Raw genomic sequence first — 21002 nt, forward strand, 5'->3', positions numbered from 1 at the left:
CTGTGAATGAAAACCTTGAAGTTAGGGTGCTGGATGACAAACTTGTGAAAGTGGAATATAATTTCTGCCATTCGACATAAAGCAGTCTGGTACCAGTGGATCACCTCTTAATCCTAGCTCCTCAGGAAGCTGAGATTTGAGGAGCATGAATTAGAAACTAAACCTGGTGGAAATCCCATAAGACTCTGATCTCCTAATTATCCATCAGAAAGTGGAGCTGTGGCTCAACTAGTAGAGTGCTAGCCTTGAGCAATAAAGCTAAGCAACAGTGCCCAAGCCCTGAGTTCAAGATCCAGGACCAACACGAAAGAAAGAAAAGAAAAATTGTATTGACTTATGCTGAGGAGGGCTGGCTCCCTCTAGAAATCTTCCCAGAAACCCACTGACTTCTTAACATTGTGATTGATGGCAGGAGGATGCTGTGGAAATCCGCCCAGTACCAGAATGTCCTAAAGAACATCTGGGAAACCGGATATTGGTGAAGTTGTTGTCCCTGAAGTAAGTATCAGCAAATGCACCAATGTGTATGTCATCCTTTCAACACGGACTGCCCAGACCATCGGACCATCAAAGATGCAGTGTGGGAGGCTTGTCCTATAACAGAAGAGCTATGAGACAAATTTAGCCAGACCAGGATTCTATTCCTACCAAGCCTTTGATAGTTTTTAACTCACATAGGTGCCTTCTAACGTCAAGCAGACAGGTCAGATAACTGAATGAAATGGCCTACCTTAAGAAAATAAAGCTGGGTGCGGTGGCTCGAGCCTATAATCCCAGCTACTCAGGAGGCTGAGATCTAAGGATTGAGGTTCAAAGCCAGCCCGGGCACTAAAGACGATGAGACTCTCATCTCCAGTGAACCACTAGAAAACCGCAAGTGGTGCTGTGGCTCCAGGAGTAGGACAGTAGCCTTGAGCTAAAGAGCTCAGGGACAGGGCCAGGCCCGGAGTCCAAGCCCCACAACTAACTAACTAATCAGGTGTGGCTGCTCACACTTATAATCATCCTAGCTACTCAGGAGGCAGAAATTGGAAGGATCATGATTGGAGGCCAGTTGGGATTAAATAAAAGTTAGTGAGACCCAATCTCAAGCAATAAGAAGGTGGGCATGGTGGCATATATCTATCATCCTGGCTACATGGCAAGCATAAATAGGATCACAGGCTAGGCCAAACTGGATATAAAGCCTAGTATTTCTGAAAAAAAAGGAGAAAATTACAGTAAAGTGGAATGTAGCTCAGTGCTAGGGCACTTGCCTTGCCTGTGCCAAGAACCTGGCTTCAATTTCCTGCAGGAGGAAAGGTGTGAGCAATAAGACAGTGAAGCCAGTGGTGGAATTGCCTTATTGCTTTCCAGCCCTGTGGCCAGTCAAGTCATATTGGTAGTTTGAAACTGGCTCTGTTGAAAGTATAACATACAACAGATGCTATAAGTTAGCCCCCTTTCTACTGTGGAGTCCTGTTCGTTAGACTTTTGCCAACACAAATGAAGCACAGTAATGGATACAACCGAAAATATGCAGACTCAGAGCTGGCACAGCTGTCTATCACCATGGTGATGGACCTTGTTTGGGATGGGTTGCTCTTGGGAAGAAAGGTGTCACTAAGGAAGCACCACTACGACCTACAACAACTCTCGCCACTTAAATTGGCTCATTTTTGTCAATTGTCTTGACTGTTTCCTGGAAAAGCTGGAATTGCGTGTGTGGGTTTTTTTTTTTCTGTCTAAGCTTCTTATTTCTTAAATGTTTCTCTTTTTCAGCTGCATTATTCTTGCATTTTTATTAGCAGTGCATTTATTGTTCAAGGGAGGTTTGTTGTGACATTTCCATTCCTGCATACTATGCATCCCAGTGAATTCATCCCCTTCCCTCCTTCAGCCTTCTTCCTCCTCCCTATTTCTCTTTCTCCCTCCCTCCCCGCCTTTCTTCTCAGAACAATGTGAATAGCTTTTGTTGTTGTTTCATATAAGTACATAAAGAACTTCCACTCTACTGGACCCCATCACCCTCTTTGTTGGCTTTCTCCTACTGTGTTTCCCACCCCTCCCTAACCTGTGTTATTTTCCTGCCATTCATTTTTGTGTGTGCATATTAATTGCTCAAAATATTTTTCTCATGGTCCCAAACCAGCACACAATCCAAACAAACTGTGTAGTAGTCTGTTTTGCACTTAAAGATATTACTTCTCACACCTGTTTTTGAAAGCTTTTCTATCCCAAGTGGAATGTGAAAAGGCACAGGGTTACACACACACACACACATGCGCGCGCTTTCTGCTTGTGTATTGAATATTATGTGTATTATAAGACAGACAGAATTTTTTTTTTGCCAGTCCTGAGTTTGAGCTAAGGATTTGAGCACTGTCCTTGGACTTTCTCAAGGTGGAGCTCTACCACTTATGCCTCAGCACCACTTCCAGCTTTTTTCTATGTATGTGGTACTGAGGAATTGAACCTGGGTCTTCGTTCATGCTAGGCAAGCACTCTACCACTAGGCCAAACTCCCGGCTTCAAGACAGAAATTTTTTATAATAGCTTCCAGTTAGCCTTTTTGTTTACTTTCTTTTTAAAAAAAAGTTATTGTTGGGGTAATGTATAGAGGGGTGACAGTTATATTTGCAAGGTGGTAGGTATATTCTCACACATTGATACCCCTTTTCATGTTTTTGTCCCCATTTCCTTCCCCGCAACCCCTCCCAATTATCTTATTTCCCCCCTTCCATTTCCTATTTCAAATAAGACAGAAATTGAAAATGTAAAACGTGAAGTCAGTACACCTTAAAATTAGTATTTTTTACATGGCGCTGATGGCTCATGCTTGTAATCTTAGCTACTCAGGAGGCTGAGATTTGATGATCATAGTTGGAAGCCAGCCTACGCAGGAAAATCTGTAGGGTTCTTATCTCCAGTTAACAACTGGAAAACTGAAAGCTGTGCTGTGGCTCGAAAATAGTAGAGTGCTGGCTGGGCTGGCTTTGAATCATGATGCTCAGATCTCAGCCTCCTGAGTAGCTAGGATTACATGCCTGAGCCACTGGCACCCAGCTTTAGAGGGCATCGGTTATCAATGCAGCATCTGGAATAATGACAGACAATGGGGCACTAAGTCTTGCATTCAGTCCAAATAATCCTCTAAAAAGTCCTCTATTGAGACAGAGTCCTTCCTAGTTTGGCCTAATTTGCATAGATTGCATTCATTGGTGTTTCCAATGGGTGGGGTCTGAGGAGATGAATTGTAAAACTGAGCATCTTGGGAGATAGTCATCTGTAATTCATAAGCTCTTCTACCATGGGACGAGACTGCACTTGGGGCTGTCTTTTCTTCAAGCCCATCATTTTTAGAAGAATGCACAGTTAAGGCTAATATGAGTGGTTTATTAATTCTTTTCATTTTCCTCTTTGATGCTGGGGATTGAACCCAGGGACTGACACATGCTAAGCAAATGCTCCAACATTTAGTGAAGCCTCTAGCCCCGTGGGACTCCTCTTCACTAGTTTTCATGAGGCCACTGCTCCTCAGTGATCAACCTCTCTCTGAAGGATCAGACTTGGCTCCACATCATAACCCCAGTCCTCTTCTGAATACCCCACTACAGATCCAAGGAAAAACAATCACACACTTCTTTGTTTTACCATCTGAAAAAATAAAATCTCATCCCTTAAAATTCACTACCAGAGCTTCTTACCTCAGCAGTAAAACATCATCAAGCCTGTTGTCTAAGCAAGACTCTGTCCTCTTAAACATGGTGACTTAGATGGTAAGAAATAGTATTCAGGCTGAGAGAAGATCAGTGGCAGAAGAGTTACTTGTTTAACATTTGGGGGCCCTTATTTTGTCATTGTTGTTGTTACTGAGTCAGGGCCTAGGTTCCATCCCTGAGCTTTTTTATTCAAGGCTAGTACTCTACCACTTTGATTCAAAGCTCTACAGAAAAGTTCTCTTCTCAGGCTTCAAACCAAAGCCCTCAGATCTCAGCCTTCTGAGTAACTAGGATCACAAGCATGAGCCACCAATGCCTGGTTCAGGGTCCTCAATTTAACCCTCAGTATTACCAAGAACGATACTACTTGGATCAAACCAAAGGTTTGATTCAATCTCTCAGTCAGTGCCACCAACAAACATTTTTGAGGAAAATGAAGCACCCACCATGACCTCAAATGCTTAGGAATTTTCCATGATCCTCCCATATTTTTCCATTAATATCTCAACATGACTTTTATGCATGGAGCTAATCCAAGTATTTCTGGAAACTGCTTATGTTTTTAACAAGTTTATATATCCAGACATTCAAAAATATCTAGCTATTGATATCTCTCTCTCTCTGTCTCTCTCTCTGTGTCTCTCTCGCTTTTTCCCTCTGACAGATTTGAGATTGAAATTGAGCCTCTGTTTGCCAGCATCGCCCTGTATGATGTTAAAGAAAGGAAAAAGGTAAGAAAAGAACAAGTAACACATTCTGGAGGCACATACATTGTTTGTGACTTTCTGGGCTCATGCTGTAAGTCTGACTTACATACAGCAGAAAAAAAGCACATGTTTGAAAGTAAATGATCTTTGATGGTTTTTGATGGCTCCAGATGTACTACCTTGAAGAGTGATGATTTTGAAGGACTGATACAGGATTGTTAGCCATTTATAGTCTTTGAAGAATCTTTAAAGGAAAGGCTCCCTTGGAGATGTCAGGCTGGCTGGGATAGAGAGAGGAAAGAAATTAGCATTTGAAGTTACATATAAAATAAAAGAACAAAAATCAGCCTCTCACAATCTTGGATACACACAGAATGCTTCTCCACTGGACCCTGTCATAGGTCCATTGAAAATGGCAGGCACTTGTGGAGGAAATTCTACATCTTTTACTGGAAAGAAGACCTCACCTACTTACAAAGTGTTTTCCATGGAAAAGAATAAAGCAGCTTACCATTTCTCTGTGAGGGTTTTGATGTTCAGTCATTTTGAAGAACAATGCAAAAACTAGGGGAGGATGCTCTTGAACCAATACACATATTGAACAAATAATAAGCTGCAACATTTGTATGAGGGCAGATTAACTATTGAAACAAATAAGCTCCCAAATCCGCTGGCTTAAAAACAGTACTTCTCATATTTGCATGTGCAGTACTGTCACCTAGAACACTTGATCCTAGAATACTTGAGCCTTGCAATAAGAGTTGCAAGGCCCTGTCTTGCTCTCTAACTTGGTAAGTCGGGATGGAGCTTGAGAACCTTTAATTTCTAACAAGTTTCTTGATGATGCTAAAGCTGCTAGCCAGGGAACCACATGTTCAAATTTCTGGCTTAAGGAGCAGCAAGTGTCTTTACAGTGGAGATGTATAAGGGATGTGTGCCAGGTCAGCAGAGCCTCCAGTCCACTCTGTCATTCAGGAACCCAGCCTGGAAGTGGCTCCTCCATCTTCAATGTGTGCTGTCCCCAAATCACTCTGGGAATTACCACTGCTGTTCCATACAAGGGAAAAGATGGGCAGAGGAGGCCTAGACTTGAATACTGCTTACCATTCACTGGAGAGAACCTAGTCCAATCATTACTCCTAACTGCAAAGGAGGCTGGTAAATGTAGTCTCTGCCAGAGCAATCATTTCTCATTAAAACTCTCTTAAAAAAAGAACAGCCCTGGGCACCAGTGGCTCATATCTGTAATCCTGTCTACCTATAATCCTAGCTAGTGAGAGTTAAGGATCATGGGTTGAACTGGTCTGGGTAGGAAAGTCCATAAGACTCTCATCTCTAATTAATCATCAGAAAGCTTTTACCACCTGGCTCCAGTAACAGTATATCCTTGAGCCAAAAAGCTCAGGGATCCTGAGTTCAAGGCTAGCACTCTACCACTTTGATTCAAAGCTCCACAGAAAAGTTGTCAGGAATTGTTCTGCTCAGTCTGGCCTCAGACCAAAGCCCCCAGGTGTGTTGTCACGGGAAGAAGGAAGGAAGGGGATGGAATAGAAGGAAAAAAGAAAAAGAAAAGAAAGAAGGAGAAAGAAGGTGAGGGAGGGAAGAAGAGCAAGAGGAATGAAGGCAGATAAAGGAGAAAATAAGAAAAAAAAGAAAGGAAAAGGGGAAAAACCAATAACGGCTCATACATCATGCTAAAACAGCCAAGGATCATAGCACGCCTTACATCAAAGTGCTTAGTGGATGCTCACTATCCATAGATACTTCAGTTACAACTGACAGTTAAACCCAAACTGCTGAGCATCCACGCAAGACTTACATGAAGGCTACTTCCTCTCCCTGATAACCCAGGTAGAATGAATCAGTAACAGTATACCCCAGCTCACCCTGGGTCTTCCAGCCTCTATATTGTCGACCTGTGCAGCGGAACTCTGGGTATTCTGTCCCTGGCACACGTCATCCTCTGCCCTGCCTGTGAGAGTCGGAACCACCTGGCTCCAGTGGCTCTTCCATGAAAATCATTCCCAATCATGCTAATGATCCTTTGCCTTCTAGAACTTTCATAATACTTCTGTGAACAAGGTGACTTCTGTTTTGCTTTGACTGTAGTTAGTGATGTGTTGGCCTTCTCTCATTCTTGATTTTAAACGAGTTGAGGGCAGAGAAAGTGTCGTGTTCTTTTGAATGATACTTTAAGAACACCACTGAAACTCAGAAAACAGGAATGACTTCCTAGGATCTTAAGTGTTTCAAGAAATCTCCCTAAAAGGGACCCAAAATATGTAGAAATTGTGGCAAAATATCAGACTTCCTAGCAACCAGGAGTCACACACTGCATTCATGGTTGTAATCATATCTTCAGTGAAATGTTGGTGTGGGTTTTGTACTGTTTGAGTATGCTTAGCAGAAGAAGACAGCCAGTTGAACTGATTTTCCATTTACTGCTCATTTACAGATCTCAGAAAATTTTCACTGTGACCTGAACTCTGACCAGCTGAAAGGATTTCTGCGAGCTCATACACCTTCCGTGGACCCATCAAGTCAAGCAAGATCTGCAGTCTTCTCCATCACCTACCCATCCCCAGACATCTACCTGGTAGTCAAGGTAGTTATGCCCAGTCTTGTACGTTCTAGTGTTTCCATTGTCATGTTACTCCCATAAAGCTGTGGGCTAAAAGAAAGGTCAGAATGTGTCCCCCTGTCCTCTGAAAGATTAGAACTAAAAAGAGGCATTTTGGATCCTACAGTCTCAGCTTTGAATCCTGTCTTTGAATGAAGTAGTTATCAGGTTAGTTAATACATAAACTTTCTCTTTTTAATTTTTTTATTGTTGGGGTGGTGTACAGAGGAGGAGTTACAATTACATTTGTCAGGTAGAGGGTACATTACTTCTTGAACATTGTTACCCCTTCCCATGTTTTTCCTCCCACCACCCCTCCCACTCATCTTGTTTTCTTCCCTTCACTTCTCTTTTTCAAATGAACAAATGAACGTATATACAATATACATATATACAATATACGTTCAGATAGAGTAACAACATGAGATAAACCTTAAGGAGAAAAGAAGAGAAAAGAAATATCTTTACATAGTACAGTAAGAACAACAATCACAAGGATAAACCTCTTGTTTCCATATCCTGGAGTTCATTTCACTTAGCCTTATCCTATATGGACATGTGTACATAGCTTTTGAGCCATTATGATCCTCTGTTAGGAGAATCCTAAATGTATACTAATTGTTTGTTTTAATTGTTGGGATAATGTATAGCGGGGTTACAGTTACATTCATCAGGTAGTGGGTACATTACTTCTTGAACCTTGATATCCCTTCTCATGTCTTTGTTCCCCTTCTCCCCTTCCTCCTCCCAGTCATCTTATTTTCCCCCTTCCATTCCCTATTTCAAATTAAAAATAAGTGTATATATTGTATATCAGGTAACAAAGTCAGATACAGTAACCACATGAGATTAACCATAAGGGGGAAAAAAAGAAAAGAAATAACTTCACATAGTACATTAAGAACAACAGTCACAAACATAAACCTCTTTTTTCAATAAACTCAAATCCCAATCTAGTTATCCTGTATTTGAATTCATGATTCTCTCTTAGCCTGGGAAACGAATAAAACCAACGCTGGTATATGAAGCTAAATTTCATTTCATACTCTACTGCTAATTTACTTTAGCTAATTCACAGTAATCTGCCAATGGTAATTGATTCCTACTGATTCCCATCACTATGTCCTTAAAGTTTTTGAACCCATTCATGTATTCATTTGACGGTAACATACATACTCTAAGTTGTCTGGACATGATATAAAATGTTTAATCTCTATAGAAGGGCAATCCTGACTTGCTGCCTGTTGTTGGGGCTCAAAGCTAGGACCTTACACATGCAAGGCAGGTGCTTTACCACTGAGCTCCACCCCCTGCCCTGCTTATTATCACTCAAGGCCTCCCTTATTGTTTTCCTCTTAAATCGATAGTAAGTAGTATTGTAATATTTCCCACATCCACATAGATGTCTGACTCGTAGTTTTATCCCAGGCTGAAGACCAAGATCTTAACTGTATTTTAGATAGTCACCTAGGTCAGATAGCACATGTGGGGATTCTTTAAGGCTTAAAGGTTTAGTTTAGGATTCTGTGAGATAGCTGAAAAGATTTATTTGACAAGTGAGGAATGAAAGTGAGCATAGGAGGGAATCTTAAGCTTTTAAAGCCTGTTTCAAAATAAACAAGCGAAGTGTTGAACAGAGCAGACAGCAGCTTCTTGCCCTTCAGAGTTCCAGGTGAGTCTAATGTATTCCTTTGTGACGTCTCCCATGCTGATAGAGACTCATGTGTTCCATCACACACACTTTCACCCAGCAGCCCTAAAGAAGGGCTTCGTGGTGGGTGCGCGTAACATCCTGTAGTCCTTTCCTCCAAGGGCCCAATGCAGTGAAGGGGACAGTAACTCCAGATCTGGTCTCTAGGCGTTCCTGCTTCCAGATCCTCGGGATCCCTCCCATGGATTTCCCATAAAGCCCTGGGCTTCCCATTCCCTGCTTTGGGATTCTAACGGAAAGTTACCTTCATCTCTGCTTAAAGTTCATTTGTAGACTATGATTTTATCCATTGCTGTCATGAGAAAATAAGCTTCCGTCCAACTCGTTTTACAAACTTCTGATTAAGAGCTTTGGATTAAGAGACTAAGGACCCCATGTCCTACTCTCCCCAGCAGCTGCCACAACAACATGTTTTGGAGACTGATGAATAAAAGAGTGAATGAATGAATGAGTGCTGGGAAACAAGTATACTAGTTCGTTTCTAGCTGAGGAAGTATGTATCTGTGTTTGTCTCTCAGTGTGCCAGCCTTCCTTTTAGGCTATGACCAAGAGATGAACTTGAAATGCCTTTTGGGAAAAGAGGGACTTCCTCCAATAGGTGTTCAATTAGCCTGTGCCATGACATTAGACGCCCTTCGCACAGAAGCAGATCTGACTGAATACGTTGTGCTTAACAGTGTGGATGAAGAATGTGTCTGTGGGATATGTTGACCCAATTTCTCACCCATCTCAGCTCATACTACTGACACTGCATACAACTGCTTTTCTCAAAGCAATTGCTTTTCTCTGATCAAAGAAAACTTTGAGCAGAGAATTAGAAATTTCTCATTTCCCTTATTCTTTCTCTTAAATACAATTCCCATTTCATATCACTTGGCCACTAAGTCCTTACCTGAGGCAAACTGGAGCCAATGTTGACAGCAATATCTAATCTTCACTCATCATGTGGCCAGTGAGAAAATGGGAAGTTGCACCGCTTGTTGCTTTAGGAAATCCAGAAAAGCAACCTTAATAGGAAATGCAAGGGGAGGGGGTATAATCATAAATAATTTACCCTGTTCATTTATTCATTTTGCAAAAGGTTTTAGTTCCCAGCCTGACTTTTACAGAGACTATATCTCCTTTCTACTTTGTAAGCAATAATAAAATGAGCTTCCTACATCTATACCCCGAGTTTTTGTTTATAAAACAACTTTTATTGCTTTTATTATTATGGATAAATACACATTTATTGTTTAAAAATAGGAACTACCTATTGATAACAGGAAGAGAATTTTTTACAATCACATATAATCCCACCATGCAAAGATAACTACCATTAACATTTTGCTGTGTATCTACTATCATCCATTAAATATACCTTTATGATTTTTTTCCTACAAAAGCTCTATAATATTCTTTATACTATTTTTAATCAGAAAATATTGTGATTGTCCAGTGCCATCAAATTTTGTCATAAATATAATTGTAAACAGTGACATAGATTCTATTTTATGTGGCTGTAATTCACTTGCTCTGTTTTAATATTATTTTTATTGCTAGATCGAAAAAGTCCTGCAACAGGGAGAGATTGCAGACTGTGCGGAGCCCTATATGGTGATCAGAGAAAGTGAAGGTGGAAAGGTAGGAGCTTTGAGTACTACATAATGGTGAAATATTAGGATAAGTAGACATTTTCAGGGGTGCTGTTGAGGTTTAGCATGTATTGTATCCCATATGAAACACTACTAAATTGTGTTTAAATAAAACAGGAAAGAGAAACCAGTTATCAGTGATGGTGCTTGCAGAAAAAATGAATTACTGAACTTACTAATGATTATAGCTATTAATGAATGACTGTTGCAACAAATTTGTATGCAACAAATTTCGTTGCCTGAGAGGACTTCTGAGACCCATACCACTAAACAGGGCCAAAGCCTTCCTCACTGTGATGGAGCCTAAGCCATAAAGAGAACATCTTTTCCCAACACCCATTTGCAAAAGCTCCCCAGCAATGTCTAGATCCTAGCCTTTGGGGAATAAGATATCCTTAAGCAGACTCATACACTTGAAATAAAATTGTTCTCAACAAACTTGGTCTGAATTTTTAAATGTCTTGCAATTGTTAGTAAATAAGTATAATAAATTTAATCTATAGTTTATAGATATTTTTTGGAGTTTTCAAAGCAGACTTAGGTAAAACATATTCTCTTAGAATTCTGGTAGTTCATGTCCTAATTTTTTTTGCCCAGTTTCTCTCAAGAGAGTAAAAATCATGTAACTAGGCCTAAAAGAATCCTTTAGAAATTCACTGGTATACAGTATCCGAGCTCTCTTGGCTCATGCTACTGAGGAGGCTGAGATCTGAGTATCATGTTTTGAAGTCAACCCTGGCTAGGAATGTCTGTGAGACCCTCATCAGCAATTAACTGCCAGAATACCAGACATGTTGCTGTGGCTCACAGGGGCAGAATGCTAGCCTTAAGCAAAAGAACTCAGGGATAACTCCCTGAGCTCAAGCCCCATGACCAACAGCCAAAAATTCATCAGTATAATAAGCCTTTCACCTTTTAACAGAAGATCTAGTTGACTAATTTCTCTAATCTCTCCCTTACACAAACTCTGTTTTCTTACTTAGAGACTCCTAGTCTGAGCCAGTCATTGTTCTGCTAGTTTCTTTTCCTTGATGGGTTTGGTCTTTGGGGATGCTCTCCGGTAAGTTAGGGGCTGTGGCTTCATGCTAATACTATGTTGTTTCAGCTCCTCTTTTTCCATTTCCCTCTAGAGTAAAGAAAAGATTGAAAAACTGAAAATTCAAGCTGAAGCCTTCTGCCAGCGTCTGGGGAAATACCGGATGCCCTTTGCCTGGGCTCCTATTAGCTTAGCAAACTTCTTTAACCTTTCCACCCTTGACCGAGAGGGAACTGAAGTGGAGCCTGTGACTGGTAAGATTTTCATCTGCATCCAGAAGCAGAGGGCTCCCCAGTGGACCCACTCGCAGGTCATTCAGGAGAACTTGGGAGTGTAGGAGATGTGGATATGGGAAAGAGGAAGGAGGGATAAACAGAATAGAACTTACCAAGGCTGAATTGTTTGTTTGATTGGATAGAGATTTTCCCTAGTTATCATGAACAGTCATGAATTTAAATATTCTTGTTGTCAGAATGTTAGATGAAATGTTAACATTCTGAAAGTTAATTTTCAAACTCTGGAGTTGGTGGCACATGCCTATAATTCCAGCTAGTCAGGAATTGAAGGTCAAAGCCAGCTGTGGTAGGAAAGTCCCTGAGACTTTTATCTCCAGTTAATCACACACACAGCTGGAAGTAGAACTGTGACTCAGGTGGGTAGAACATGTACAAGCCCGACTTCAAGCCCTATTACCAACACACACACACACACACACACACACTCACACACACACACACGCAGAGCTGTTTTTTGGTTTTGTTCTGTTTTTTGTTGATCAGGCTTGAAGTCTGGGCCTGGGTGCTGTCCCTGAGCTCTTTGGCTCAAGGCTAGCGCTCTACCACTTGAGCGACAGTGCCACCATCTTTAGTAGTCAAAACATAAAGTTATTGCGAGGCTCATATCTGTAATCCTAACTATTCACAAGGCTGTATGGAAGCCAACTTGGGAGAGCAGCTGGTGAGAGTCTTATCTCCAATTAATCATTAGAAAACCTGAGGTGACACTGTGAGCCAAGTGGCAGAAGTGAACGCTAGCCTTGAGCACGAGCCTTGAGTGAAAAAGCTCAGGCACAGCTCCCAGGCGCTAAGTTCAAGCCCCATGACTGATAAAACAAAATTCTCAAAAGTACCAAGAAAAGGTAATGAACATCTATAACACAACAGCTGTGAAGGAAAGGTTTTGAAAAGCAAAACTCAGGTCTCAGGAAAATATCCATTCTTTTTAAAGTTTATTTTGCCAAGGCAATAAAAATAAGAATGGATGCCCAAAGGATATCTATTTATTGTCCCAAATTATTTCCCATATTTATTTTTTATTTATTGTCATTCACCCCCTCTTCTTGATGTGACCAGTTAAGTTCCTGCATGGTTAAGATGTGAAGCTCCTGAATGTAGAAAATTCAAGTAGCTCCAATCTCACTACTGGGGGCAGTGCTTCTGTTTTCCTAAGTGCCTCTGTACTCAGCAAATGTTTGTTTCCCTTTTCCATTTCTCCTGCATTCCTTAGCACTGCCACTTTTTAAAATTAGCATAGACTAACTGTGTAAGGAAATACTTCATTGTAATATTTCCATGACTGTATACAGTATATTCCAATTAAGCCCTGCTGTCATTCCCCTAACTCCATTCCCCTTTCCTGATACAATTTTAGCCAATTTCTTTGTTTTGTTTTTATGATGGTTGACTATCGACTTACACCATTTTCTTTCACTCTCATTAGCCCAAACCCCTCTGGCTTGTCCCTATCCCCAACAGATCCTGTTTCTCTTCTCTTCACCCTACCCTTACCTCTAGCTCTACCATGTCTGAAATGTTTGCCTCTCTCAGGAGAAGAGAGGAAAAGGAGTTGCTATTGCTCTATCTGTGTTTGCTATTATCGTTGTGTAACTGCTAGTGGATCATGAATGCCATTTTTCTTCATTTTGACTCACCACAGTCGTTTTAGTGCCAATTTCTGGGCATAGCTTTATTGGAAAGCTTTATATGGGGGAGTTGGGCAGGTCCCATAAGTGAGATAGTTCAGGCATAAGGCTTGGCTAAGACCCTAGTAAACTCTCAGCCTAGGATAAATTAACCTGACCACAGAGGCTCATTTTAAAAAGCAACCACAGTTCCAACTTGGCTTTGAGATAAGAAGCAGGGAGAAGATAACCATCTAAAACAGGTTATAACCATAAGAATTCTAGATAATTTGACTCTTCCTAACAGAAACCTGGCTTCTCTGTATTAAAGCCACAAAAGTTCTACCTAAGTCCCTAAAAGGGACTCAAAACAATTAAGTAGAGGTCCAGGATCCTGGGCCTTCCTGGACCCCAGTAGAAAGGTCAGTCCCATCTCCTGGTCCATTCAATAAAGCCAAGGGAAGCTAGATGCTGAATATATACCAGCTGACCCCTGTGTACTTACGGTGAGATCCCAGATGCCTTCATGGCTGTTTTAAGTACATACCTCTCCCAGTGGAATGCAAATGTAGAAATAAAACCAAAGCAAACACTGTGCTCACTAAATAAAGCTTATCAGGAGACCCTGATCTGGCTTCGGTCCTAGACTTTTACTGGTAGCATCTGGCCTGCCCTGGTCTCCAGAGAGAGGACCTACAGCTGCTATGAACCTTTCTGCTCTGCAGGACTCAACAGAAGGACCTAGAAAAGGCAGGGGCCCATTGGAGGAAAGATGCCTCTCAGATCAAAGATGGCCCCATTCAGCAACTTTAAACATACCTTAGATATGGTTAAATCAATAACTGCTGTGGAAAAGTCAGGCACGAATGGCTCATACCTGTAATTCAAGCTACTCAGGAGGCTGAGATATAAGGATCATGGTTTGAAGCCAGCCATGGCAGAAAAGTCCATGAGACTTTTATGTCTGACTAACCACCAGAAGTGAAGCTGAGGCTCAAATTGGTAAAGTTCTAACCTTGAGCAAAAGAGCTCTGGGACAGTGCCCAGGCCTTGAGTTCAAGCTCCAGGCCTGGCATAAATAAATACATACATTTATAAATAACTGCTATGTGTTTGAACAGAAAGTACAGACTAGAAAGGCAATTGTTTCTCTTAAAGGAAGAAGCTCTGGGGGTGAGCGGAGGTCTTTGTCCCAATCTAGAAGACTGTCTGAACGAGCGCTGTCCTTGGAGGAAAATGGAGTTGGATCTAACTTCAAAGCCACCACCATGACCATTAACAGCTTTTTCAAGCAGGTATCTGTATCACAGAGAGTCTAGCTTTGTGCCTGGATGCTGGAGCCCCATAGCGGGATTTTATTGTGGTGGGGGGATAGAAGCTAATTCACCTCACCGAACTTCAGCATCCATGACAGAGCCGATACTGGTATTGCTTCAAGTGACTGTTGGGAAGTTGGATAACATGGGACATATAAAGTTTTTGTCCGAGTGCTCAGGACATGATAGGCGCTTACTGAGGCGCTAGGCACATGAGGGATGGGTTTGTCCCATTATTACAAAGTATCAGTTGATTATAGCAGTGGATCCTGTCAATAAGGCTGTGAAAAGAATCTGACCAAGATGTCCTTTCCCTACTGAGACAAGTCCTTTCCCCAGCAGCTGCTGTACTGTGTCAGCATGCCAGGACTCTGCTACCCATAGGGGATGGCCATTCCAAATGGCATTCTTTGCCTGCTCAGTATTAAGATTATTTTAAATTTTACTTCCTAACCTGAGCACTAGTGGCTCATGCTCTAAAAGATGGTGATTTCAAGCCAGCCCAGGTGGGAAAGGCTGTGAGACTTTGTTCACAATTAACCAGCAAAATGCCAGGCTGGAGATGTAGCAAATGCAGTATGTACACATACAAAAAACAAAAACAACTCCCTAGAGTTCTCAAATGTTCAGATACAAGTCTGTATATAAGTTCCATCTCCTAATTTTGGTGTAATTCCTGTTAGAACTTAAAGGTAAAAGTCTTAGAAATCTCTGAGCCTGAATTCAGCAGGCAACAGTATGTGTGTATGTCTCCTTACACTAACCCACCTTGTTCTTCCCACAGGAGGGAGATCGTCTTAGTGATGAAGACTTATTCAAGTTCTTAGCTGACTACAAGAGATCTTCATCCTTACAGAGAAAAGTCAAATCAATCCCAGGTATAGATAGTTTGTCTTTATTCTCTTGAGCTGTGCCCCAACCATTTGCAATTAGACATTCTTGGTCTAAGGTTATAGCTGGTTTTTGTTTTGTTTCTGTTTTTTTGTAAATCACTTCCAAGTATGATATGGGTTTTTGTCATCAAAGTTAAGAATCTAAAGTGGTCTGCTTAATGGAATTTGACAAGCCAATTAATACTTCATAATTTTCTTTAAGGATTGATTCTACAAATGTACTTTAAGTCTAGTTTTTCAGATAATCAGATACTTGTTGGAATAGAGAAGCCTTCTCTTATTAAATAAAATATATAAAAAGATAGTGAATGGGGCAGGGCCTGGTAGTACTTGCATGTAATCCCAGCTACTTGAAAAAAGAGGCAAAAAAGTCATGGCCTAAGCCAGCCTAGAGGAAAAGCATGAAACCCTATCTGAAAAAAAATATATTGAAGGACCAGGGACATGAGTTAAGTGATAAAACACTTGCCTAACCCTCAGTTACCCCAGAGAAACAGACAGCAAGAGCGAGAGTGAGAGGGGGGGATTGGTACAAGATAGACACCTTCCATATCCTAGCACAATGACTCACTGCATTTCTGCAGTACCTTAGAAAAATAGGGTTTGAATGCACCGTTTTTACTTCCAGTGATGCACAAAACTTTACTATGTGTCTTGTTATTGTTATAGTTTTGTTTATGATGTTGGTATTGAGGCTTAAACTCTGGCCTTGTACACTTGCTTGGCTTGCCGGCACACAGCTGGTATTCTAGCACTGGAGCCATACTTCCAACCCTGCTTTTCTCTGGTTCATTAGAAATGAAGCCTCAAAAAATTTTTTTCAGCCCAAGCTGGCTTCAAATCATGATCCTCCTGATCTCTGTCTCCTGTGTTGCTAGGGTTACCAGAGCCACCAGCAACAACCCACTCTGTTTTATATTATATTCTGGAAGGAATTTAAAAGATCTTCTCATTCATTTCTTACTAAATTAGCAATGGTAACTTCTGTTATTTATTTTTATAGAAACCAGACCTCAAAGGATTATTGTGACAGAAGATTTTCTCATAAGCTGGAAACACAAACACTTGTGCACTTGTATATTATATGCTTATTAGCATGTCCCTAATGGCAGGACTTCCTTCCTTCCTTCCTTCCTTCCTTCCTTCCTTCCTTCCTTCCTTCCTTCCTTCCTTCCTTCCTTCCTTTGCCAGTCCTGGGGCTTGAACTCAGGGCCTGAGCACTGTCCTTTCTCAAGGCTAGAACCCTACCACAGCACCACTTCCAGCTTTTTGCTTCTATGTATTTGGTACCAAGGAATCGAACCCGGGTCTTTGCGCATGCTAGACAAGTACTCTACCATTAGGCCACTCCTGGCAACACTTTCTTTGCTGAACCCTCTGTGTGGTTGCCTGTAGGTTTGCTCAAGCTGGAAATATCTCCTGCTCCAGAGGTTATCAGCTGCTGCCTGACTCCTGAAATGTTGCCTGTGAAGCCCTTTCCCGAAAATCGGACTCGACCACACAAAGAAATTTTGGAATTTCCCATCCGAGAAGTGTATGTTCCTCATACTGTGTACAGGTAAGGAGCGCAGGCTGTTCAAGGGTGCACAGTCCATGTTTGGTCTGGAGAGTGCATCCATCATTCTGCAGCCTCTCTTGGTTCTTCTAAAACTTGAGGGGAAATGAAATGTGACATTGTATAGCTATCAATAACTTGGAGATCTCACTAAAGAGATCGTTTATGGTTTTATCTGATCCTCCTTCTCTCCCTCCTTCCTCCCCTCCTTCCTCCCTCCCCTCTCCTTTCTCTCCTCTTCCTTCCTTCCCTTTCTCCCCTCCCCCCTCCTTCCCTCCCTCCCTCCCTCTCTCTCTTTCCTCCTCTCTCCCTCTCTCTCTTTCCTCACAGAGTTTCCTGCTGGTGCTGGCTTTGAACCACAATTTTCAGATCTCTACCTCTTGAGTAGCTAGGATTATAGGCATGAGCCACCAGCACCCAGATTCTGGTTCTGTTTTACAAGAAAGAGTTTCTTCTATCAATGTAATTTAGATTATAGTGGATATACCCTTACTGGTAATTAATAAGTTCTTGTTTTCTTTTCTTTTTTTTGTCAGTTGTGAGGCTTGAACTCAGGGCCTGGTCACTGTGAGTCTTTGCACACAAGGCTAGCACTCTTACCAGTTTGAATCACAAGCTCACTTGTAGTTTTCTGGTGGTTAATTGGAGGTGGCGCCTCATGGACTTTCCTCCTAGTCTGGCTCTGAAGCATAATCCTCAGATTTCAGGTAGGATCCTGATAGTTAGGGTCACAGTTGTGAGCCACCAGCACCCAGAAAGCTCAGGGTTTCTTCTGTGCAGAGAGACCTGGAATGAAAAGAGTCACATGACTGCAGTGTTCTAACTTGTTCAGAAGACAGATGTTCAGCTCAAAACCAGCTCTATCCAGAGCAAACCTACACAGCAGGACAGGAACATTCCATGTGTTTGTTGCCCAATCAGTAGCTACTGACCTAATAAGTCTTTCTGTGCCAGACATTTGAAATATGGCTAGTGTATTGTTTCATTTTCATTCACGATGCTGAAGTAGCAGCTTATGGCTGTGGTTTGACATACACATGTACACATACATGCACACACGTGCACACAAATTTTCTGCAGTGATTGAATTCTTTGTTCTATCTTCACTTAAAGTTTGCATCCAGAAGCCAGACCCCAGTAGCTTATGCCTGTTAACTCCATCTATTTAGGGGGCTGAGATCTGAGGATCACAGTTTAAAGCTAGCCTGGGCAGAGAAAGATCTATGAAGCTCTTATCTCCAATTACCCACCAAAATGCCAGAAGTGTATGTGTGGCTCAAGTGGTAGAGTGCCAGCCTTGGGTGAAAAAGCTAAGGGAGAGTACTGAGGACCTGGAATGAAACCCTAGTATTGGTGTGTGCGTGCACACACACACACACACACACACACGCACGCACAGAGCAAAAGGCAAAGAGCTTTAGAACTCTCTTAACTCACATTCCAGATGTCAGACATTCAATTCCCCCATTTCCCAAAGGAGGATGAGGGTGTGAACATGTTTGCTTTGAAAGGCTGTTTGTATCCATTTAGAAATTTTACCCTGCAATTTGTGCGAGGTGGGAGGGGGGGTCGGAATGCCTTGTGGCCTGGAATAAACTTGTACCAAATGAATTCTGTAGTTTTTCATCTTCCCTTCCGCATTTAATCACCCACAGAAGTCATTTATAACTCTTTCTACTCCTTACTGCAACCATTATCCCTTCATTACAGCAGAATGGGGTTTGGAACACACTATGCCCTGCATGATTAGGAGATATTGGAGTGCTGGGAAGAGCGAGTCTAGGCCAGTTGCTATGGCCCAAACTTGGTATCATGAAAAACAGGACCCCCCCCCCCCCCCGCCCCAGATTCAGAGGGTACCCTGTACAGAAAGGTCAAGGGTAACTGGAAGCCAGGTCTTTACTTTTGGAAATGGTAAGTAGTAGCCTTCTGTTGGCTGCCATATTTTATAGCATGTTTAAGAGAACAGAGGGAGAGAATTAACTTGGTTCAGAATCTCACCACATGAAAACCTCAAGGAATTTGTAGAGCATGTGTCTAAACCTCTTGTGCTGCAGTTGAGGGTGTGGTGTTTCTTTGCTAGCTCTCTTGATGCTTTAGAGTGGTTGGTTTGGTGATCTTGAGTCAAGACTAGATTAACTCTCCCCTCTCCTATGCCTTTATCTTAACTAGAAATGGAAAGGATCTATTAAGATCTGAATGCAGCCAGTGTGGTAATTTAACCAAATGTACTGTGGGAGATCTCACCCCCTCATTTCTGTCAGTTCTCTCTTCCTTTTAATCCCTTTATCTCCTCAAAACCTGCAACCTCATGGCTCTCTCACCTCCTCCCACATAAACGAAGGCCCCTTTCAAGCAAAGACCTCTAAATTCATTCACTCACAAACAGGACTTAGTCTTAATCATTCCCAGGAGTATTTTCTGGTTGGTAAGGACCAAGGTTCCTGATTCTTTGGTTTTTGTTTTGATGCCAGTTCTGGGGCTTGAACTCAAGGCCTGGGCACTGTCCCAGACTTTCCTTTGCTCAAGGTTAGCATTTCTACTTGTGAAGCCACAGCTCCACTTCCAGCTTTTTGTGTGTGTGCTTAATTGCAGCTAAAAATCTCACAAACTCACAAAGCCCGGTTGGCTTTGAACTGTCTGTGTTCCTCGGATCTCAGCCTCCCGAATAGTTAGGATTACAAGGGTGAGCCACCAGTACCTGGTTCCTGTTTCTTTGAGAAAAGACTTCCCTTGACTTTCCTGAAGAACTCTAGACATGTTAATGGTACAAGTTTAGCAGCTAGGGCCCAGTGATGCTGTGGTTCTAGTGGCAACTGCTGCTTGGCATCTGTGAGTGACATCTAGTCAAACTGAGGGAATGGACATCAATTAGGCTTTTCTTTATCAGTGTGAGTAGCACTCCAAGGACAGTAGCTTCTGATTAATTGATCAGCTTCACTTCCTCTACCTCTTCAGGTGTTTCCTTTCTTTACCTTGTCTTTCAGTGGGTCAAGGAGTTTTGTGCCAGAAAGGACACTGTTGAAGTCACATCCTATGCCTCTACTTTGTAAAGCTGTTGTTAAAATGTTTTTTTAAAGCTCTAGATCAGTTTCTTTTATTATAATATCAGAGTCTCCATTACAAAATCAGACTCTGTTAATAGAGCTGCTCAAGCCTTTCAAGGATTAGATGTTTATGAGCTCCTTGGAACCGTCCGTGGATCCACGCTGCAAAGCCCCGCAGTGACAGAGCCTTTCAAATCAGGGCTTGGATCTTGTACTGTGCCACCTCCAGCTTCCGTAGTTGAAAGCCCAAAAGTAGATTCCTGTGAGTGGAGACAGACCCCAGGGAAGGGGCTTTCAGCCATCACCAGCACACGTGCAGCATTTCTGAAATGGGAGACAGCTGGAGAAATGTGGTTGCTACAGAGGATTATTCAAATCTGAGCTTGGCATTCCTGTTTCTATGTCCAGATTACTTTCTTTCTTTGAATACTGGTTGTTTGCTTAGAAACACGTTTGAGCCAACGCCTGGATGACTTTTCATGTGATCCAACAGCTGGTGGTTGAACTGCCAGCTGCCTTCTGGGAGCAAAAAGAACACCATGTGATTTAGGGTCAAGGCCATCAAGGGCATCTTATGCTGGGACTGCCACGGGTGTGTATGCAGAGATCACAGGCGCAGAGATTGTAATGAGCTTGTTAAGTTCTGTGCCATCCCTTTAACGAGTGATGCTGTTCAAGAAAGTCATGTTAAGTGCACTTTCATCTCTCACCGTAGCCCTTGAGAGCCTCCTAGGTCTTGTTTATCCAATTACCAGCCTCTCGGTGAAGGACTATGCTTGCTGAGATGCGTTGCAGTTGGAACATGATGTCTTTGATGCATAATTAGCTGTTCTCAAGCCTCCTCCTATTCAGAATGTCTTCAGGAGAAAAGCCTGAGCTGGC

At 42.0% G+C, this 21002-nt stretch overlaps 1 protein-coding gene across 2 annotated transcripts in view; it reads left to right on the plus strand.

The window, feature by feature from the left end:
- Positions 1-21002, plus strand: part of Dock8 (dedicator of cytokinesis 8) — a 157958-nt gene that overhangs the window by 64308 nt on the left and 72648 nt on the right. For both annotated transcript variants that reach the window (XM_090329689.1, XM_090329690.1), the window contains exons 7-14: positions 413-498; positions 4366-4432; positions 6864-7013; positions 10282-10362; positions 11504-11663; positions 14468-14604; positions 15410-15503; positions 16914-17076. In XM_090329689.1, the coding sequence (XP_090185815.1) occupies positions 413-498; positions 4366-4432; positions 6864-7013; positions 10282-10362; positions 11504-11663; positions 14468-14604; positions 15410-15503; positions 16914-17076 (938 nt within the window). The remainder of the gene's footprint in view (positions 1-412; positions 499-4365; positions 4433-6863; positions 7014-10281; positions 10363-11503; positions 11664-14467; positions 14605-15409; positions 15504-16913; positions 17077-21002) is intronic.

Source organism: Megascapheus bottae, chromosome 3 (genome assembly GCF_031878675.1).
Source record: "Megascapheus bottae isolate mThoBot1 chromosome 3, mThoBot2.hap1, whole genome shotgun sequence".
Lineage (NCBI taxonomy): Eukaryota > Metazoa > Chordata > Mammalia > Rodentia > Geomyidae > Megascapheus > Megascapheus bottae.